Below are 24,419 nucleotides of genomic sequence, written 5' to 3'. Positions count from 1 at the left end.
CTACTTTTCTTAATGTCTTCTCGCAACAAAGCTAATTGATCACCTCTTTCTAAATATGGAGACTCCTCCAGCAAGGACAATTTTTTTAAGAGCTTGTAATCCTCTCCGTGATTAATCATATTTACTCCAAATAATGCTTTGTAAGGGGAACAACCTATGGATTGATGAAGCGACGAACGTAAGGCAGATGAAATACTTGGCAAATACATATCCCATTCAGTTTGATCCGACTTAAGATAAGCACGAATAGCGGCTAATAAGGAACGATTCACTCGCTCCGCTGCATTGCTCTGAGGCGAATATAATGCAGTAAAAACATGACGAATACCGAATTTTGTCATAAACGCTTCAAATTCGTTTGATTTAAATTGTGAACCATTATCTGATACTATAATTTCAGGAACTCCAAATTCGGCAAAGATCCTTTGTGACAAAAACTCAGTTATTAACGACGTAGTGAACTTTTTCAATGGACATAGCCAATGGTAGCGACTAAAATGGTCAAGAACTATTAGTAAACCAATGTTTCCTTTGCGACTTCGTGGATAAGGACCCAAGATATCTATATAAAGCTTTTGAAATGGTCGACTAGAGACGCTTTGCTCTCCCATAGGCGGACGTAGTGTCATATTTGGAGCTTTAGTTTGCTTACACATATCACACTGCCTAATATAGTCTCTAATGTCTTTTGATAAACCTGGCCAAAATAAATTACGACGCACTCTTTCGATCGTCTTTTGCATTCCACCATGTGCAGAGCTTAGACTATCATGTGCTTGACAAATCACAGCTTCTCGCAGTCTCTCCGGTACCCAAAGCTTCCAACAATGAGAATCTTGAAGATTATCTCCTGTTGATGGCTCCGTTCGTATGTATACGAATTTGTCTACAACTTTAAGATCTGGAAATTTTTCACCATGAGATTCAACTTTCAATCTTAGATCTAGATAATCAGGTTCGAGAAACGCTGACGATTCTAAATCGATTTCCGGTCCCACAAGTTCTAAACTATCTATATCACCTTCACCTATCCGTGACAACGCGTCAGGAATAATATGATCTTTTCCTTTCCGATGAGAAATTGTGAATTTAAAAGCCTGTAATCGAAAAATCCAACGAGCTAATCGACCAGATACATTTTGCTGTCTCATAAGCCAGACGAGGCTAGAATGATCAGTGATTATCTCAAAGGGCTGTAATTCAAGGTAACATCTGAATTTCTCTACTGCTAAAATGACGGCTAAACATTCTCGTTCCGTGACACTATAGTTACGCTGAGATTTAGATAATTTCTTTGACATGTATGCTATAGGCTTTTCTTCTCCAGAAGTTGACAGTTGAATGAGCACCGCTCCAATTCCATAGTCACTAGCATCGCAATGCACATAGAATTTTCGACTAAAATCGGCATTTTGTAAAACCGGGGCTGATGTTAAAAGATTTTTTAACGTATCCATTGCAGACTGAGCTGCCGGGGTCCAATTAAAAGTTTTCTTAGTGGACAACACTTCAGTGATGGGAAAGGTAATTTCCGCAAAATTTTGTATGAAGCGTCGGTACCATCCGCAAACTCCAAGGAAACCTCGTACTTGTTTTAAGTTTTTGGGTGTGGGCCAATTTTGGACACAGGATATTTTCTCTGGATCTGGAGAAATTCCATCGCTTCCAATAACGTATCCTAAATAGTTTACTGTTGTAACACAAAATTTGCTTTTTGAAATATTTAATGTGAGATTAGCCTTTTTAAATTGATCAGCTATACGCACTAATACCGCCAAATGTGACTCAAAATCTCCTGAGACAATACATAAGTCATCAAGATAACCAAAAACACAATAACGTAAGTCTGGTGGAATTAAGTCATCCATCAATCGACACATTGTGGATGGAGCATTACATAACCCAAAAGGCATGACGGTAAACTGAAACAGCGAACGACCGGGAACAGTAAAAGCTGTTAACGGTTTGGCTTCATCAGACAACTCAATTTGCCAATAAGCGTCTTTAAGATCCAACTTCGTAATTAAGTTAGCTTTTGGTAAACGAGAAAATATTCCTTCAATGCTCTGTAAAGGATAAGCATCCTTTTTCGTTACTTCGTTAAGTTTTCGCGCATCAAGACATAATCGGACCTTATTTGGTTTCACCACAAGACGAATAGGTGAGCTCCATGCTGACTGTGACGGTTCAATGACTCCTAGCTCTAACATACGATCAATCTCTTTGTACATCAACTTCTCTACAGCTGGACTAATTGGATAGTTTCGTTGCTTCACCGCTTTAGCATCAGAAATATCTATATGATGTTTAATTAACGCAGTTCGTCCGAGACCTTGCTTTTCGAAATTCGGAAATAATGCTTTGACCGCTTCCAGTTGACGAGATTGCAAATCGGACAATGGATAGTGATCTTCAAAGTCGATATTTTCAGTTTCTTCTTCAGAAATAGAGCTAATAATTCCAGGTGCTAATGCAAAAATACGCCAAAAATCTATGCCAAGAATTAATCGCTGAGCTATAGAAGGTATGACATACAAGTCAATATCTTCTTGCTGCTTCTTATATTGCATGCTCACTCTCAGAATTCCGAGTACCTGATGTGGTTTGGCATCTGCGGTACGCACTTGCGATTTAATGGGTTTAAAATTTGGTAAATCAGAAAAATTTTCTAATGCTAGCGACGATCCAATGCAACTAATGTTGGCTCCGGTGTCGAGCAAACCAAATTCGCTAAAAGTTAGGAACGCGACTTTCGCGTAACTACGTCGATCCGACTCATTTTGAAAAACTGTTGAGATAACCAGTTTTTTTTGTTTCTTTATTTTTCTATAATATTTTCGCATACGTAAGGTATTACGACGGCTCTTAACTAAATGTGTTCTAAAAATTCTATCTCTTACTAAATTATAATTTCTTAATCTTTCATGGTAAGGTAAAAATCTTAACATCGTGCGTTCATCACCGATGTATCCTTCATTTTCTCTAATCTTAGGTTCTATTTTATTACCTATCTCTACTGTCGGGACATCCTTCCTGCATTGAATGCCCCGGATTGACGGTTTTCCGACCTCTGTTTACAGGTTTGACAATTCGGCTTGTATACCTGAGGAGTACCGCATCCGTAACAAAAAACTCTACGCTCATTTAAGCAATTCTCCCAGATGTGTCCGGGGATTTCACAGTTCCAACAAACTAATTTAGAAGCAGTTCCTCGCTTTAATTCAGCTATCTCTGCCTCGACCTCAGAACTAGACTCTTCTTCGGGAGCAGCTTCTTCAACAGCATAAACTCGAGAAGTTTCTTTGGCCTTAAAAGATACTGATCGATTTTTTCCAACTTCCTGTAGAAAATTTTCGCGTTTTTGTACCAGACGACGTAAAGCGGATATAGAAGAGACTTTCTCAAACAATAACCTGTCTTTCATATCTGTTAGCCGATTACCTTGAATCATTTCCACGAATTCGTCTTCTGGAAAACTGACCGACAACTTATCCATAAGCTTACATATGTTTTCATAAAACGAATCAAAAGATTCGCCAACTTTTTGTTTACGAGCTCTTATCTGTTCTCGAAGTTCAGTGACAGAACGGCTCTCGCGATATTGCTCTCTTAACTCTTCACAAAACTCTTCCCAAGTGAAGGTTTGAACTCTTCGATGGAAACGCCAAAACCAACTACTGGCTTTTCCATTCAGTAATAAGTGAATATGTTTGTTCAATAATTGAAAATCATTGTTTAAGTTTTCTCGAGTGAGAATGTTCACTCTATACAAAAATCCTTCAACCGATAAACCTTCCGACGAACCATCAAAACGAACACCCCACTTTTGTAACATATCAGCAATTTTATGTGTAGTCAATAGTGGACCCAAATTGGTGTTACGTGAGCTTCTCTGGCTGGACGATAACCCTTCCACGGTTTGATCTGCTGCTGCTGCAGTTGCTACTATCAAACCTGAACTATTCATAGAAGCGATTACTCGACTCACCGTTTCTCTTACGATTGATTCTATATCTGGTTCTGGAGTTTGTATATTACGACGACCATTATTTGGCCTCGAAGGCTGTGTTGGTCTAAATGGTCTTCCTCTTCTTCTAGGTGCATTTCCTCTTTCGTACGCAGGCACTTTTGGTCTGGCCCCCTGATTGTTGGGCGTACTACGAAATGGAGGATTCCTCTCAGTACTTGTACTGTGTGATTGATCGATATTACTTCTCGCTTCTTCATCGGCAGCCGACAACGCTTGCGCGGCGTCAAATTGACGTTGCAATGAACGTGTAACGATTTGCGAGATTACGGGTTGATTTGGTTGCGTAGACAATTGCGATTGCTGTTTGGCATTAGGCGAATGATTTCCTACAACCACTTTCCATTCGTTATGACTAACCTTTTTCAAACAACTTGGACACTCTTTAATACTTTTGATTCGATTTTCTAGACAATTTTTGTGAAACACATGACCACAATTAGTTATCGCACAAGGTTGTGTATCCGACATGTGTTCACTGCAAATAAGACAAATATTTTCAGCCGCTTCTGCTGGTGGCAGTGGCTGAGGTTCTTCAAAACTACGTGTAACGGGCATATTTCAAATTTAGATTTCCATCGACATTTTTGGGAGACATAAATAAAAAGGAATTTAAACTTTGTTCCGACTCAACAGTGGAGGATTATTAATATGGGCTATTGAAACTAAACTTTGTCATTTTTGATACCTGATTACATCGAAGGCTTCTTCGTATTCTTCGGACAACGATACGCCTATGCATATACTATTGTATTCCAGAAGAAAGCGGAGTTACAATCGATCTTCATCAATGCGATACCAAAAAAGAGCAAAAGTTACTAGAAACTAATAAATTATTTGAACTATTAAGCAATCTCAATACCGATAATTTTGGTCGATAATATTCAAAGATTCAAATATTCGAATTCCGAAAATGTATAAAGAGGTATTACTTAAATTGCTCCAACAATTTATAAGACCTAGCGAAAACAAACGAGCTTGGTATTGAAGGATGTAAGGCTCTCGATAATCGATAACAGAATTACACAAGATAATCCTTAAGAGATGCAAAGTGCGATTCGGTCGAGTAATTTCACATACGTAAGATTAGTCAAAGTCCAGAATCGAAGACACTTTACTCCTTCTGCCCTACTTCCATCAAAGTAGGCCAACAACAACCTGTATCGGATCTTCCGATGCTGTTACAAGTTTCACGATGCTAAAGTTGTTGCTGCCCCACGTTGGGCGCCAAAAATTTATGTGACGTTGCCAGTCTCACATTGGGTTAGCCAACCATTTATGATGGCGTTGCTAGACCCACGATTGAGCGCCAAAAAAATTCCTAAGAATAGTCAGCCCCGGATGTGAGAAGACGGTTGCAAATATCATTCACAACCATCTCGCGTGAAAGCATATAGCGGAGCGGGACCCTTTGAACCCTTAGCTCTTTCGGGATTGTGGGGTGGGTTTTTGCTATGCTTTACACGAAGCCACGAAAACTTTATTATTATAGAGTCCCTCCTGATTCTAAAAAAAACAAAACACATGAGTCGATCCTCTTGTCAATAATCTAATCCGACTCGAATCTACAATACGACTCGATCTGAATACTGCCAATATCTAATAAACAATAAAACAAATGCAGGCACACTGTTGAAATTCGGACAAAATTTAAGAAAAGCAGGGGTGGTCTTATAAGATGTTAACTGCCACACCCTGGTCTATACCCACCCAACCATGGTCATAAGATGAAACGTTTTTATGACCCCAAGACTATTACAACTCCCCCTTTATTTTATGCTCCCATGTCTCCGGAAATCAGAACAAAATCTAGAATTTCATTATTAAAGTCCAATGACTCAAGTTAACATCAGTATTTATTTATAACCAAAAACAAAACCATTTGTTCAAATGAATTATAATTATGACGGTATAATTATTTCCATAATTTTTTTTTTTTTATAGGGTAGTTATTTCAATCCAATACAATATTCTTTTTATTAGCAACGGCTACTACCCATTTACAATAATAACTAAGAAAGAAGAAGATGTAAAAACTAATAATATTTAATAAACAATCAATAATTCATAAGCAAACAAATTTTGGCAACTATTTTTGGATGCGCGCTTTAGCAAACATGAGGTTTTTCTATTAAATTTACTATTTTTACTTTAAAATCTTTATTTTCTTCTCAAATCGTTATTTTGTATTTTTAATATTTATTTTATTTTTATTGTATTGTGAAACATTTTTTTTTTTTAATTATTTTTGATATTTATTTTTATTTATTGATTTTTTAATATCTCAACCACTTTTATAATTTTTATTTATTGATTTATTTTTTTTTTTTTAATTTAATTATTTTGCAATATTTTAATCATATTTAAACAAAAAAAAATTGTATTGAATTTATTTTTATTTTTGGTTTAATATTTTTACTCATGTTTAATATTTATTTTATTGTATTTATTATTGAATTATATTTATTATTTAATTTTTATTTATTTTATTTATAAGTTTTATTATTTTATTTTTAATTGTTATTATTTTATTTATATTTACTTTTTATATTTTATTTATCCAAAATTAATATTGACTTTTTATTAATTTATTTGTAAATCATGTTCAAACCACTGTGCTGTACCAACAAACAATAATAATAGTGACAATACAAGCGGAAGCAAATCAGTACTAAAAAGGTATAGGCCTGACCCAAAAGTTAGGGTATCAGCCGACAGCTCATATGCTGTTTGAAGCTTTCGCAACTGCGAAGAAGTATGAAAAAATACAATGCAAGCAAAACTGTGGGCAGCTGCTGCGTGGCCGAATAGGCACCAACATATGTATGTATGTATGTATGTAATTACATATGTACGAATATTTATGTTATAAAACTTCTTTTATGTATTTTTTTATTTCGGACACTCGGACTTAAAACTTACCCGACAGAACTCCACGACGAAGGCCTTCATGATGTTGTTGCTGTTGGTAATGATGATGTTGATGATGATGATGATTTTAATGATGATGATAAAAATGATTGTTTATATACCTTATAGGGTATATATTTTTGTTTGGTTGTTCACATACACACACATTGTCATAATTATTATTGTTTTGCACAGGGTTTTATGGTGGCTTGTTATTATGTACGAGATTATATTTGCATTATTTATTTATTTATATATTTTTTAATTATTGTGTTTCACGTTGGATATACCCTTTAAGGCCTAGGGCAATAATGGTAAACAAAGCAAAGCAAACCAAAAAAAATAGCGCAAAAAAAAATAAGTGCCAAATTACAATTGATATTTCTCTTTACTTTTCGTTATCTTTTTCGTTACTTATTATTTTATATGTATGGCAACTAAATTGTTGTTGTCAATATATTAATTGACGGCAAATGCAAATCTTGTTGCTTTTTATTTGGGCTTTTACCCCTTTTCTTATTGCCTCTGTGTACAACTATTGTATGACCTTTTAATTTTAACAAACTTATTTTTGTCATACTATTATTCAAAAACTTGCACTACACATCTTCACTAGCACTGGCACTGGCACTGCACTGCTGCTGATGCTGCTGCTGCTGAGTGGAGACGGCGAACGATAGAAGCGGCAAACGAGAGAAGTGACGATTCTGGTACAAGAGCCTTGCGCGGCTCGGCACAGTGGTGCAAGAGTGATCTGCCCAGAGATGCACTGCACTTCACTGTTGTTGTTTTTTGGTTCTGCAGGCGGCAGACCAGAAATATAAAAAGGCTTCCGGCACGAAATAGTCGGCCTCCGCTGACTAACATGCGCCGGAATTGTGGAATTCAAATCCACTATAGGTGTAGAATTTTGTCTATCCGTATTATTTAATAGAAAATAATGACGGCTTAGACGAATGTTCACAATCTACATATGAGAAAAAATACGAAGTTAGGACCAATGTAAAATTTCATTATTTCCTAGAAATAATTACCTTTGCGTAGCAAGCGTAACGAGCTGGATTCTTTTCTTTGCTCAAAGCAAAGAAGCATCGATGGATGCTGATGATAATGACAGATTATGTTTGTCTTTTATATTCTGGTGATGCATGTGTTTTATATTTGTTTTATTAAAAACACCATCAACCAAGAATGCATCCGTCTCTGATCGTAGTCCAATAAGAAAAGAATGAGAGCTGTCGTTGCCAAAGTGACAAAGCTCGTCTCCTTCTCCTACGATCTTTCGCTAGACAATTCACCACGGAGAGGAAATTTAATTTGCAGAGGTGTATTGTCCCTTTATCGTGCCATGGTTTGTGTCTTCGCTAACTTTGCGCGGCAAATTTAAAATCTCAAGAAGAAAGAGATTTTACGCCCAATTTTTTTATTTGCGACCATTACACAGCAGCTCTGTAGAATCGCCTGTCATATATGCAAAGGCAAAGGCCAAAGCGAAAGCAAAACCAAAGGCGAGCAATGGCGCCAAGTGAGACGCCTGACGAGGGATTTGATGATGATGATGGCCGTGGCATTTGCTTGGCTTCAAGGGCTTCTCCTGAAGCCAGCAGCAGCCTGTCAGTTGTGTGAGGTGAGAGGTGTGAGACTGAAAGAGGGTGAGAGAGAGTGAGAAAGCGTTTCCCCAAGTGCTGGACAACCGAGCGAGTTATTGGCTGTGGCTTGACTGAATAGCAGCAGTTCATAAAGCGGTCCAGAGACCGAGAAAACATTTATCAGTACATTTTATACAGAGTCGAGCGAGAGTTGATTAGTTGATGCCACTTGAGGCGACTTGAGGCAGGGCCAAGTGAAAAGAAGGTAGACAGACTGATGAAAAAAATAAACAAAAATAAATACATGTTAAGTGAAAACTGGCTGAGCTTTAAATCGGAACTTTTGTGCATTCCATGCACGCCGTGATTTCCACAGTTAGTTATAGTAATTAAAGTGGAGTCAGCAGCAGTCCGATGGAGTCCATCGTGTAGTACGTGTCGGAAGTTGCTGGGAATTAAGCCCGCAGACGACAGACGGCAGACGACTGACGTTGGTGTCTGACTGGACATAGATGAGAATCCTTTATGGAAGAGCCTTTCGCTCTCTCTCAATCTAGTCCTTTTGTCCCTTTCGCCCAGCCATCTAGTTGATCGCTTTGGCTTTCATTTGTCTGCTGCGTTTTTATGACTTGACCGTTATTTTTGTTTTATGCTTCGGTTTATTATTATTTTTGCTTTCTCGTTTTTATTTTTATACTGTTTGTTGTTGTTTTTTTCCTTTTGTTTCTCTCATAGAATTTCTTTTTAATCCGCTTACGTCAGGCGAAATTCAATCAAGAATTTGCACTGCTCTTTCCCTCATCCCCTCATTCACTCCTCCCCTGACCTGCTGTCATAGAGAAGGCAAATAAATAAGCAGAGTCGGCTTTTAGACGTGCGTGTATTAAATACAAGCAAATTAAATTTGAAGCGCGTCCTTTAATTTAACACAAAATTTATGTGCGTTATTGATAAAAATATGCCATCATATTTAATTAATTCTTTTCCCGTCTCCATCTATTTGCAGCACGCAGTACGCAGCAAAAGTCATTAAAAAAAAAACCAACGCGAATTGAATGTGCAACATTTAAATAAAGCAAAACATAAATTGAACAACGCTTACGATATTCAATTAATAAACGATAAAAAATATACAAATATACGCATTAAAAAAGTGTTTTTTTTTTGCCGCGATGATAAATGGTGCGCGTTGATTGAAATCATTTTGAAATATTCACCAAGACATTGACACATTGTGGTATCCATTCGGTTTTTTTTTTCGATCGGGGCAAACATGTTGAACCATCTCTACTTCGCCCTTCTCACAGTTCTCCTCACATCCGAGACGATGAGAACTCTAGCTCTGAGCAGCGATGGAGGCGTGGGCAACGCTGCTGGTGGCGGATCGACAGCCAATAATGGTAAGTGGATATATAGTATATAGTAAATTTACAATCTCATGTTACATTATGGTCAACTGACAGGCAATTTGTATATCAATTAATGCTAGCCAGTGGCCAATATTAAAATATTGAAATCACATTTTATTTAACACATGAACTTCAATTAACTAAATTTATCGAACAGCGAGCCCAAAAGCTCTGACAGCGTCACAGCGATTAAAACTTGACATGTTTAATTGGTTGAGTGGATCTAAGCCGATTTAAGCAGATTAATATTTGAGTCAAGAACTTGCAGAACTTTTCATGTTTACTCAACGGTTTATTAAGTCTTTGTGGATTTATATTAAAATTGTCACATTTAAGTCAGTTGAAAAGTAATCAAAAGTAATTTGTTGTAGTTTAATTAACAATAATTACATATTTGATTTTAATTTAATTTGATTGTATAGTCAATTTAATTCATTTGAGTTGATTTATATTTTATTTAAAGTAATAATTATAGCAATTTATTTGTTCTACTTTAAAACGATTGCATTTAAATTTCGAATTATGGCAACATTTTGATGCACATTGCATTTAAATGCACATTTCGGATCATTTTGAGAACTCATTTTTAAATTAAGATCCTTTGTAGTAAATTGTCAATATCTGTTGACTTACATTTTTCATCACGTCAGAAAAAATCAGTTCAAAAAATAATAGACTTAAAATTATTTTTAATTTAAGTGCAAATTGCAAATAAAGCATTGCATTAAAATGCACATTTCCGGTTATGGCAATATGTTGATATCTCCAGCTGAAACTTTTAATAATCCTCCAACATTATCTGAGTTACGCTAATTGTTAGTTCAACACAAACCACTTTAAAAAATAATAAAATTAAAATTATTTTAAATTTTAGTGCATTTAAATGCACATTTCAGATAATGGCATCATATTAACAATTCATTTTTAAGTTAAGACCTTTTCTAGTTAATCGTTCAACATCTGTTAAGTTCCACTATTTATCGGATTAATCTTAGACTTTATAGTTCCATTAACGATAAAATAGTTTTGCAACTAAAAAGTCATAAAAGATTAAGCATTTTCAAGAATTTCTTAAACTTACACTAATTGACTTAATAGCAGGAGATAATAAATATACATCTTGTGTCTGTGAATAATGTTTGAGGTGACGCATTAGTTTGGCTTATTGCAGTAATTAAAATTATCAGGAATAACTTCTGCTCGTGCTCTTCCGTTTGTATTGCCAACTATTAAATTGCAACTAAAGATAAATATACCATTCATAACTCAAAATGCCAAGTTTCTGGCGTTTCTCCTCAATTGTTCGCCCGAAAACTTAGCTCAACTCAGCTTGGTCATTGAGGAGTTCATTAGCAGCAGCATTGAAGTGGCCGAAGCTGGCCCACCTAGAAGGAATTGGCCCGAAGCTAAATCAAAATCACACCCATAAAACTTTCCAGCTAATAAATGGCATGAAAACTTTTTGGCCGCTCGTTTGTCATTTTGAGGCAGGCAAGGCAGAAGGCGGACCAACGAGCGAAATAATTGTCAATTTGTTTGTAGGCGTCCCAGGACAATGCCTGGCAGCAATAAAATTTATTTAAGTGGCCTCATAATTGTTAACAACAACGAGCACAAAATAAACAAAAGCCAGAGAGCAGAGGCTGCTGCAAGTGAAATGAGCAATTATTAAGCCATGAAAAATGTAAAACACAAAAGACACAATACCACAACAAAAAACAATGAAAACAAAGGAAAAAAAAAACACAAAACCAAAAAAAAACAAAAACGCAAGTCAACAAACATCATAATCAAGTTATTACTCGTATACCGTGGGAGTGACGGCGGCGTGGCAGCTGGAAGGCATGCAAAATGCTCAACAATGAAAATATTAATAACGTTAATGAAATTCTCATTTGGCTGCCTCAGCCAGAACAATCCAGAGAGAGAGAGAGAGGGCAACCGAAAGAAGCCAACAGAGACAAACAAACACAGAGAGTGAAGCCAGGCAATAATGCTAATGAGTAAAATGTGGCAAGGGAATGGAATGGAGCTTGGGAGAGGGGAAGGAGAAGGGGGATAGAGGGGCCAATGATATGCTGGGGTTAAGTTAAATCCATGCCAGACATTCACAATGCGTGAGAGAGTGCGAGTTGGCTGACAAACCAAATATTTGCGCCGCTAAATAGGCAACAAAAACCGAAAGCATGCGAAAAGTGCGTGTGTGTGTGTGTTGACATTTATGTGTGGTCAACGGCATTTTAATACGAAATTTTGAACATTTTTTGTTGTAGTTCCTAATGAATTAGTTATGCGACTTTGATGACTTTTGTACAGCACGCTTCGCATCTGTGATTGTTTGTGTGTGGGTGTATGTGATAATGTGTGTGTGTGGGTATGTGTGTGTGAGTTTGGGCAACACAATGAAAGCTTCGTAATTACACTGCCAAGTGGCCAATGCAAAGTTGGCAAGTGCGTTCCTATTGTAGAAGGAAAGTACTTTCTACAAATGCACTTGCACAAGTCGAAAGTTTACTTTGCCTTTTGACTTTCATTTTGACTTTGCGATGATTATGTTAGTGCTGCAGTGAAAACTCTACTGTTTGACAATTGTAAATGTCGAGGAAATTCTATTCGGGATTAAGTTTAGGCAACACACTTACACACTTGAAATCGAAAACGTTTCGATGGGGCCGGGAATATTTTGTATATTTGTATATCTTGAGCTGGAGAAAGTTGCAAACGTAGGAAAAATTGTAAAGAAAGAAAAAAGTTAGGTAACAATATAAAGCTAAGGTAATTAGCCACATTAGGCTCATTTCAAGTTAACATGAAAAGTCGTTGAAAATTAAAAGAGAATTTATATTCACTTTAATTATTTGAAAATATTTGTAGTATAAGTTCAAGGAAAATTTATAATTTTTGTCATATTTTTTTATAGTATTTTAATATTTAGTAATTCACTTTTATAAGCTTTTAGATCATATAGATAAAAATCTCAGCATGAAAGTTTAGCACATTTTTTAAATTAGGTATTATTTTTAAAATATACCAAAATACTATAATAAAAAATACTACAATAGCTGTATTCTATTACATTACAAATATACTAACATGATATACCCAAAAAATATTACAATATCGGTATACTATTACATTCAATATATACCAAAATAAAATACTGAAAAAATACTATAACATCGCAATACTGTTATATTCAAAGCATACCATATTATACTAAACAATACAATATCAATATACTATTATATTCAAATTATACCAAAATACTAGACTAAAAAATACTACAATATCGATACACTGTTATATTCAAAGCATACCATATTATACTTAAAAACTATTATATACCATATTATACTTAACTACTATTATATTCAAAATATGTATACCAAAATAAAATACTTAAAATACTACAATATCGATATACTGTTATATTCAAAGCATACCATAGACCCTTTTTTCAAAATACAATTATTTCATAAATAACTTCTTAAATTTTCACCCAAATTTTATACAAATTATAGCTATAAAAGTGACAACGAATTAGTAAACATGATTTAGACTAGACCACAAATTAATAAACATAATTTAGACAACAAAATTAATAAACATAATTTGCATTCTTTGAATTATTGCTTTTTAATTATTATTGAATTAATTACCATAATCATAAATCAAAACATATTGATTGAAAATAAATAAATACTCTCTCTAAATGTAGGCGGAAATTGTAAATCGGTTGATGACCCGAGTCAAGCTACTTGCATAATTGTTACATAGTTACTTAACATTGATGCTTACCGAATTTAATTCGCAATTTGAAGCCGACAAATTTCCAAAGCCAGTGTAAATTTCAAGTTGCTTAAAATTGATGTAACAGGATTACCCCAATTAGCTGTTGGCCAAGCTAATTAGCCATTTCATTTCACGAGCCACTTCATAGCACACAAAAAGCAACTGTTAACGTTTTGCTCACCTCACAAAATGTTTTGATTGAATTGCTCCGAAAAAGCGCTGACGTCACCGCCAGTCAAGTGTATCCTTCATAATTTGCACCAATTACATGTCAGGGAACAATATTCACTTTCCCCTCGACACTCTCATATGCATAACAATACACAAACAATTACAAAACAGCAACAAGAACAACAGCAACTACATAACACTAATGACAGCCACGAGATGGAGCAAGAAGTCAGTTAAGAGAGAGCGGGAGAGGAGAAAGCAGAGAAAGCGGCAGCCAGGAAGCAAACTCAGTCAGGAAAAATCAAATTTGTCAAGTGTTGAAGTCAAGTTGCTTTCGTTGTTGTTGTTGTTGTTGTTGTGTGGCGTTGTAAACACAATAAAAATTACACTTAATTTGGCATTTAAGTGGCGACAACGTCGAAAATGTTTTCCTTTGTTAGCGAGCGCACAACCCATAAAAAGGCATTTGGGCGTGGCTGTGAAGCATCCTCCACCCGAGCGCCTTCTCCACCGCCTTCTCATGTGTTGAGTGTCATTATGTAATGTGACATTTAAACAAAGGAAACGCGTGTGAAATGTGTTGATGGCTTTGTTGACATGTGAAAAGAAATGAAACTGAAAGAATCCACACAACAGCAAAAAAAAAAAAAAAGACAGACAGACAGCGAAGTGGCCCCGAAAAGTCAAGTGGTTATAACTATGAGCAGAATGTGTTATGCGAGAAAGTATTGAGAGTGAGGGAGGCGGGGGAAAATGGAACAGATGACACGACGCACAATGCGAGAGTTACGAGCATTTCCATAAGCAGAGATCATTTGTCAGGCAAACCCAAAAACAAGAGGGCGAAATCTGTTTCTTCCATTATGAAACACTCAACTGCGACAGCTGGACGCGAGATAAGCTCTCCCTTTAGATATTGTTGCAGGCAGGCGGGGGCTTTAAAGAATATATATATGTATATTGTATATAGTCTCCCCTGCATTACGGCGTGCTTGAATGGCCATAAAAATAAAACGCTTTCCGCTTCACATCGTCGCTTAATGGCTGCGAGGATTCGACGGGGGCGTTGCTTTCCTACGCTTTATCTGCGCTGATTAGCAATTAGCACGTGTCTCTTGGCCGGGGCCAAAGCCATCCCAAAACATTGAATTATTATGCTGAAGGTCAGCCACGTGGACAGCCAAGTGGCAAGTGGCATGTAGCATGTACCCGGGGAGGACAGTCCCGCATGGGCCCAGATTAATGATGTGACTGGCCCGCCACAGGCGGTGGCATTATTAGCGTTGCTCATGTGGCTACACAGGCTTTTACTTCTGCTTCTGCTTCTGCTTCGGCTTTTTGCCAGTCATCCACGGACTCGAGTCCAAGTCTTGTCTGCGAGTGTCTCTCTCTCTCTGTGTGAGTGTGTGTGTGTGTGTGCAGCCGCATAAATCAAGTAGATTATCAGGTAGAGATAGTCAGGGCCAAGGATTTGCATATGAAATTTAGTTGACAGCCACAAGCAGTTACGGATTTCCACTTTTTGTGTGTCATCCCCTCCCCTCCCATGCCATGCCTTGCCCCGTATGTTGCAACAATGAGTGTGAGAGCGAAGTGGTCGTTTATGTCTTCGGCGTGTTATCCTGTTATCCTGAAGGCCAATTAGGCGTTAGTCTAATGAAAGACCACATGCTGTGCTCAGCATACTATTAGGGTTATCGACTAGAAGGTGCGAATGGCTCTGTAAGGATCTTTGTACTTCAATTACTCTGTCATTGTATTGCCGTAAAATTGAGATTTGCATTGCATTCACTTTGGGATTAGATGGGATATATAAAACTTTATTTTATTATTCAATAGTTGCCACATAACGGAAACTAAATATCAACATTTTACTGGGTTTTTTTTTAAATATTTAAACCAACATTCATTATTAATTATTCAAATAAACAATGGTAATAAATTTAAGTCAAAGTTGTCAAATTGAACTGATTGATAAACTTGTTGTAAATATAAGCTTGCAATCGCTAAATTATTATTCAAATATTGAAAAAGATCTATTATTTTAAATGGATTATTTAAAAGCAAAAAGCATTTCTTAAACTGTTCAACATAAAAACGAATATATTTATTTACTAAATATTCTTCACAAAAACAAAAATAGTATTTTACAACAGTATCGATTGTCCACATTGTGCATTTATTATCAACTTTTAATAAATAAATTTATCGTACAATAATCATATAATCATGCTAATAAATAACGTCTATAGGCCTAAAAAACATATTGTTCGATCGATTGTGCTACGTTTAACTAAAAATGTAATATAAAAAATGACATAATACAAATATTCCAAATGTGCAGATATGGGCAATGCATTTAAGTGAAATGATTTAGAGCAAGTAATGCAATATTCTTAGATGTGCAGTTAAATGTGATCAAATTATTTTAATTTGCACGCCGGTAATTTGTCCCAATTAAATGCTCCTCTTTTGAAAAATCTATTTATAAAGTTGCTTGCAACATTTAGAAAACCATATCTCCAATTTCAGAATACCAAAGCAAACACAAAAGAAAATCATTTGTTTCATTTTAAATGTACAAAGCAAACAGTTGACATTTGGATGCATTAATTCAATAATTTAAAACGCATTAAGTCAATAGAAAATGTACATGTAGAAAATTGTCTAACCCGTGAGTTTCGAGTACTATTATCCTAAGGAGCAGGAGTAGCAATACTTGTGAATATATATGTGTGTGTGTGCGTACTTGAGCATGTTCATTTAGTAATAAACAAACCAATTTATAGTCAACTATTGTTGCAACTCGAAACGAACATAGTGCAGCACTTAGGCGAAGGCTACGCAGCCATTGCAGCAACAACAACAATAACTGTGCAACTACAACAAATACTACTCGAACAGCAGCACCCCACAGCACTTGCAGTCTAATCACACCCACTTCAATGCACTGCCACACACTCACACTCACACTCTCAAACATACACAAACACACACGCACTTATGGCCATTGCCATATATATTCATGCATTCAACTTAGTCACTTGGTTGCACGCGCCGTCAATGCGCACAATGGAGCACATTGTGGGCGTCGTGTGTGCGCGTATGTGTGTGTGGGCGTGGCACTAAATGACGCTGAGTGCACATTGCCACAATTCTTTGGGCCATGCGGAGTATTGTTGCTGCCGTTGCCGATGTTGCTGCTGTTGCTGCGTTACTGTTGGTGGCATAATTTACATGGCAGCACTTGAAACAAACCATTGCATACTCTTAGGCGAACAAAGGCCACCAACTAAAAGTTGTACTGAGCACCGAGTAGTGCAAAGTGTTGCTTTATGATTAGCGCAATTTAGTGCACTTTAAGATGCTTAACCATGGCGTATACGTAATGCCTAATTAGCGACGGAGAAAAAGTTTACATTGCATTCTGCTAACCGCAGGTCATATGAAACCAACGCAGAGCAGACAGACTTACAAGCACAATATATGTATGCGATATATGCTACATATATAAATGTGCAGCAACTAGAGAGACACGACGCCAACTCAATGGTGCAACTTCAAGCTACAAATTTGTTTGGCTTTCGGTTTTCTCACAGATACTCTCACAGATGCCAAAGGCAACAGCAGCATCAGCAACAGCAAACCATAACAACAACAACAACAACAACAGCGAGTGTTTTGATAGATGTAGGGTGCAAAAAGGTGGCAGAGAGAGAGAGGGAGGAACGTGGTTGCAGGAGCTGAGCTGCTCGTGGGATGCAAAGCGCGATAATTGACCTGCAAGCGGGCGAGCTAAAGTATCTAGTCTGTATGTTGCTGTTGTGTGTGTGTGTGCAACTGAATGTGTGTGTATGTGTGTGTGTTGGCCGTGCAACTGTGCAACAACTTTCGCTTTGATAAAGGACCTTGGCGTCAAGTCGAGTCCTTTCGGCGGCAACGAGGCGTGCCCTCTGGTGCATGGCATCCAAAACTGCAAAGGCGGAGGCACCCGCATTGCACTTGCCCCTTTTTGACTTGCAGCACACTTTTTTTTTGTGTTTGCAACTTTAAAACCTGATTTAAAACGTGTGCGCATTTTCCTTATTTCCGTAATAAACGATTGTTGCAATATAGTATTGTTTAAGTTGCTCAATTTACCACGTTTAGTTAATTTAATTCGAGTGGAATTCAACTTGAAATTCACCTGTAACTCGCAACTGAGCAGCATTTGAGAAAAGCTAAGAAAATGTTGTAGATACTTATGGAAAACAAGCAAGCACAAAAGTTGAGCTCAGGGCATTTGGCTAAGAGGATATCAGAAACAAAATAACCTGCCAAATGCTCAAACAGAAAGAAATCTCCAAAGAGAAATAAGAAAAATGTTAAAACAATAAAGAAACCAAAACCAAACCAGACCAAAAAAATAGAAAAAAACGCGCATAGAGAACAAAATAACAAACAAACGAAACGCACAACTCATTCAAGCGCATTAAGCGAAAATAAAGTTCTTTTTTACAACAAGAAAACAAAAGAACTGTCTGTCAATGTGTCTGTTTGTGTGTGTGTCTGAAATCAAAAGGAAAACGAACTAGATAAAGTTGCCCGGTTGTGGAAAAAAAAGTTCGCTAAGCGACTGAAGCAAAAGGATTTGTGAAATTAGTGAGGCAATTTGCATAAACCATAAAACAAAGCATACTTTTTGGGGCAAAATAAAAATAGAAAAAGAATAAAACAGTCGGGACAGAAATAAATGTCAGCTAAGCCAAAATGCTGAGTTATGGATATTATATGTCAATCGCATAATTACTGAATTTAAATCAGAATTTGAATTGAAGATTTCCCCAGAATCCGATAGGAATCCCATTCTACGTTAGTCAAAAAGCAACAACGACAGCGTGGATATCAGTTCAGCAGAATCTCTGTTTCCTAACTGTGTAAAGTGCTATCCGTTTTCAGTTAAATATCAAAACATTTGGAAAACTTTTATTTTCTTTATATTGCCTTGTTGTTTTTATAGAGCCATTTTATGAGGCGTAAAAATAACATTTAAATGTTAACACGCCATTTAAACGCAAATTTGCGCAGTGTGGCTCTTGCCTACTTTTGGGCGCCTTCAACAAAAAGAGCCAAAAGAAACACGAAACAACACTAGTCGAGTGAGCTCGACTTCTATTTACCCCTTAGGTAACTCTATTAATTAATTAACAATATTTAGCTTGAGTTGTCTTGAATGTGCTTCACATACATTTATTAGTTAAAATTTCACTTTAGACTTAATTCTATAGTACTGTACATATGTATAACCAGAACATATAAGGTCATCAGCCTGTTTCTGTTTCTCATATATTTATTTATTAATGTTTTACATAAAAATTGGTATATTTTTTTATATTTATTTATTTAGTGTAGACAAAAAGACATAGACATAAAAGTATAATTGAATGACAATAATGTAAAATAGTCTTTTGACTTATTTCCTCAAAGGTGTGTATAGTATTTTTATAACAAATATATTTAATATGAATTTTGATTTCCAGTATCGACAAACAAATAAAAGCTTGTTAAAGCTTCTTCAAATTTAAATATTCTTAAAGTCCACAAATTAAGCAATATTTTAGTTTGTATGTTTGTTTTCAGTATATCATATATAACTTTCAGAATAAGTTGGTTCTGAGCATACAAAAAAGACTTAACGCTCGATAGAAATTCCTAGAATTCAAACAACAAAATTTTTTTGTATCACATCATACACGTTTGCTACCATTTGTGATTTTTTCAACGTCTTAGAAATTGAGTAAAACTAAATATTATATAAAAAAATCGAATTTTATACTTTGAAAGCGTGATTTCCGAAACTCGTCTCGAGCACATGAGCACATTGGCGCTCAATGCACATAATTGAGTAAATATTTCTCCAACGTAGATTCAAAAAAAGTTATTATACTCTTTTAGTAGACGAATTCAATGCGAGCACAGGGTATAAAAAGAGCATTTGAAAACTGTGGCATGCCAAGAGGCGCCTGCCATGTGGTTTTTCCCCCTCTGGCTTCTTCTCGAATGCTTCTCGACTGCTAAATGGCAGCTGAGACGAGAAAGTGGCAGCAGCAGCAGTTCAAAAAAAACAAAAAAAAAACGAAAAACTTGCCCCAAATTTATTGACGAAAACAAAGTCAAGTGGCGAGAAACCCAAACCCAAACCCAAAACGAACCAAAACCAACTCTTGGCTACCAGCTGAGATTGCAACGAGCGATTCCATGGGTTAACCATCGCAACCATGTGGGCCCTTCATGTGTTTACGAGCTGTGATAAGCTAAGCAACACACACACTCACACTCACACACACACCCTAAACCCGAACTCGAGCCCCATTTAGTATGCCACACGTTGCGCGCTCGCTGCAATGTTGTCGCCGGGCGACCACAGAAAACAGAGCCAACTATAAATCTATCATGTTTACGCTGAGTTTGACGAGCAGCATGCTCGGGCAGATTCTCAGATTTGCAGACACCAAGACGGCCGCACTTCACATACATTCGAAACTACACACTAAAGAGGGGGCGAGGGGTGGTAACTACACAGCACTTGAGCACAATTTGTTTATGCAAGTCGCAAGTCGAGGCTGTGAGCGAGTAAACGTTGCTTGAATTATGGCTTTGTTTATCCCAAGTCGTAGCACTGGCAAAAAGAAAAATAGGAATGCCCCAAGATACCGCCCACAACACACCCTTGCCTCCTCACTCTTCGGTGTTTTTTTTTGCCATCGCAAGCGAAAAACTTTGCCTCCGCATTGCAACTGGGTGATTTTCCGTATTCCCCAAGGATGCGGGCGAAGAGGGGCGTGTTATGTTATAGCATCATAACAATTGATTTTATTTGCCTCGCTTATTGATATCTCGCGTGTTATTTTGATTTTATTAGCAAGATCGGCCGACAAGCACATAAAATGAGGCCGCTCTGCACGAATTGCCTTTTATGAGGCTGTCCCACTTTGTTAAGCTATAAATTATCATTTAAAGTTCGAATCCCGAAAAAAACAAGTGGGAAAGCTATACCGAAGAAACTCGACTGTGAGATACCCGATGTATTATTCTTAAAATCTACCAAATGAATATACTATAAAACTAAAATACACCGAAAGCTATATTTATGTAAATTAATGTACTATTGCATTTAAAATATACCATAAAGTTAACTAACGCAACTTAGACATAACTGCAAAAGCTGTTTTTTGCCATTTGCAATTAATTCTTCTACTTCAACAACCGAATTCGAATTGATAAATACTGTAGTTATCAATGTGTGTATCATAATTTGTGAGCTTAGCTCAAAAAAGTGGCTTGCTAATGTCGATTTATGTTGCAAAAATCTAAAACAAACTTGAACTGCTTGCAAAAATAACAAATGCTGTCGAAAACGAATTATATCTCTGACATTTACGTGTTGATACGGAGGGACGAGCAAACGCACAGACATCTATCGTATCGGTTGATTCCTTCCGCCTCTTACATATTATTCCTGCGGACACAAAGCGATAATTCCTTTCTGGCCTAAGTGTAGCGGGTATAAAAGCATGCAAATACATAAAAAACGATTCCATTGTTGGAAATTCAAAACTTGCTAAACTCTTTTGCTTTTGGGGTTTCGCAATAAAATTTCATTTCATCTATTAGCATATTGTGTGTATTTATAAACTTGTTGCTGCGCCTCGCCCCCTTTAAAAATTGTACATTCTTGGACTCTTCATCGATACTTTTTCGCCCCCCGCTGTCATGGCTGTAAAAGGAGTAAAAGTTCTCAGCTTATTGATTTCGCTTGCCTTCCACAAATACTTTGACACTTGCTACTGGCACTTTGACAAGCCGCAAAAAGTTCACTTGATATATTTATGAAAATGTTTTTGACACGTTTTTAATAAGGTTGTTGCTGTTAATATTTTTCTTTTTTGCCTCTTTGTTGTTTCGTTGCTCGCCTACCTGAGCTTCGTGCCACATTTGCCTCGTCTGCGTTTGACAATTCGTGTTGTTAATTTAATTAAAAGCGTCATTCTCGGGCTCAACGATAGGCACTCCAGCACCTTGCACATGGCAGTTTTTCACTCGTTTTTATTTCGTTCACAAAGTTTACAAAGTTCCACAAAACGAGCAGCAATAGGAAATGTTCGTCGTGAAGAACAAGGCGACAAGACGCTAAGTGACATGTTTAAGCTAGGCATATTTCACGTAAAGTGGCTGTAAAAAGTCAATAGGCCAATTGCGTGTTTTAATTGCAGATGATGTAATGTCTGCTTAGTTTCAACAAAATTAATTTAGTCATAACAAATTCATACCTGTTTCGACTTTGCCTAAATAATTTAGATGATTTTGTAAACAGATAAATTGCTGTGTTGAATATCTTTCCGCAACCAAGCTGATGTATTTAATTATTGAAAGCCAACAAAAATGAAACAAACGGTTCGGTTATTTTCAATTGGAAAGGTATTTGAAAGAGCATAGCTTTGCTTTCATGTGGATCAATCAAAATTGTGCAATGAAGGCAAAGGTTCATAGGTTCATAGGCGAAGGCAACGAGTAGTACGAGTATAGTATACCCAAATGACCTGCAAAGCCAATCAATATAAATAAACTTTGAACTTTGCGTTTTAGGTTTGACTTCGAAGTTTTGTTGGACTCGATGGGCACAATAACAAACCAAAATGTTTGGTAAATAAACTTGAACGCAAGGCAAAGACTGCAAATGGCAAAAGAAATGAAATCAAATAATGTGAAATAAAAGTTGAAATAAAATGTGATTATACGAAAACGTTGTGTGTGTGTGTGTGTGTATAGCTGTCCAACAGCACACAACTACGTGCTCAGATAGAAAAGTAAACTAATGTTGAAATCTCAGACTGGCGGCGCGGTTGCATTCGAGCTGTAGCAGCCACAACTACAGCAGCCACAAGCAACACCAATGTGCCACTGACAACAACAATGGACAATGTGAAAAGTAGAAAAATTCATTTTCACTGGCAAAAAAACGCATATGAACAGGAAAAAATAGCGATAACTCAAATTGAATGCCAATAAAGTAACATATGCGGCCCTCCAACAAATTCGCACACACTCAAACACACACATTCCGACGAACAACGAACAACGTTGCGTATACGTAACCAGTAACTAGCAAGGCGTTGGCTGAAGGACACGCCATGGGCAACGTGAGGCGCCCCGCCGGAAGTTGGCAACGCAGTGCTGCAAAAAAAAGCGAGCAAAAAAAAAAATGGAACGAAAAAAAAAACTGAATCAGAATGCCGAGAGCAAAACTAACGAGCTGCGTTGTATTTAGCACAGGCATCTCCAATGGCCCCAAAAGTAATGCCAATCTAAAATAATACAATGTGTAGCATGTGTTAGCCACGCAGGGGCAAGTTTGGGGGGAAAGTTTACGGGGGCGGTGCCACACAGAAATAGATGGGAGGCGATAACGAACTGCCACAAAACAAATGTACAAATGTACTACAGCAAAAAAAAAATGGAAGACAAGACGAAAAAACACATATATATGTTTGTATATAGAAAAATGAAATAAAATAATAATAATAAAAAAGAAGAATGAACACAATCATTGTGAGTGGGCAAAAAAGAGGGAGGTCGTACTGCTTCTTTTCTTTTTCGGTTGCACGAGTATTCGGAGCTATGTGCGAAGATGTCAGCTTAGCAGATGGGGACTGTCAACAGCGTTTCGTTGACAACTATTGACACTAACATGATATTACTTATGCATAAAGCCGTAAAGTATGGTCACATACTCTGAGTGATGACGCGTCGAGCGAGGTTTGTCTGGAAAGTTATAAATAGAGCATGAAACAAAAGCGTTGGAAGTACAAATCCAGAGTTAATGGGTTAAAATACTTAAGTTAATATTTTGAAACAATTTGAAGAAAATAGTTACAATCTTTATTCAATTGAATTACTTCTTAGTCTCAATGAACTTCACTTTTAATTTCAATTAAATTATGTAAGTTTTATGAAAATTTGTTAGAAGTAATTTATTTATATTTCTGTTCTTAATTAAATATCTAAATAATTTAATTAATTCAATCTTTTTAGGAACGCAATTTAATATTATTAATTTTAAATATTTCGCCAATTTCAATTACAGTTCATTGTATAAATGAATCTGAAATAAAATTTAGTTCATGGTTGTAATCCACATTATGTAGAACAATAATAATCTTGTATTTAAAATGTTCAACTTAATTTCAGTAAATTCTTAGCATAAATGAATATAATTGTAAATGGAATTTAATTTATTTTGATACAACTTTAAGTAATTGAACTCTTAGAATAAGCGACTCTTTAAGAATAAACTTTGATTTTTTTTAAATCTTTATATATTTTTGATACATTTTGTTATTCATTTGTCCCTTGTTAAGTTCACTTGATCTGTGCACAGTTTTAATTAAATCATCAAATGCTAAATACTTTTCAATTTATTTTAACTAACTAAGGAAATGTGCTCAACTAACCAACTGTTATTTACTTTTATTCCTTGGTATG

At 36.3% G+C, this 24,419-nt stretch overlaps 1 protein-coding gene across 1 annotated transcript in view; it reads left to right on the top strand.

Annotated features, from left to right (window-relative positions):
- The window catches only part of LOC117564515 (neurotrimin), a 78,786-nt gene that overhangs the window by 10,303 nt on the left and 44,064 nt on the right, over positions 1 to 24,419 (top strand). Inside the window, exon 2 of the mRNA XM_034243335.2 lies at positions 9,533 to 9,926. Coding sequence (XP_034099226.1) covers positions 9,800 to 9,926 — 127 coding nt within the window. The 5' untranslated portion in view covers positions 9,533 to 9,799. The remainder of the gene's footprint in view (positions 1 to 9,532; positions 9,927 to 24,419) is intronic.

Source organism: Drosophila albomicans, chromosome 2L (assembly GCF_009650485.2).
Source record: "Drosophila albomicans strain 15112-1751.03 chromosome 2L, ASM965048v2, whole genome shotgun sequence".
NCBI classification, from domain to species: Eukaryota; Metazoa; Arthropoda; class Insecta; order Diptera; family Drosophilidae; genus Drosophila; species Drosophila albomicans.
Note: the sequence above shows the minus strand (reverse complement) of the source record. Positions and strands in the feature narration are given on the sequence as shown.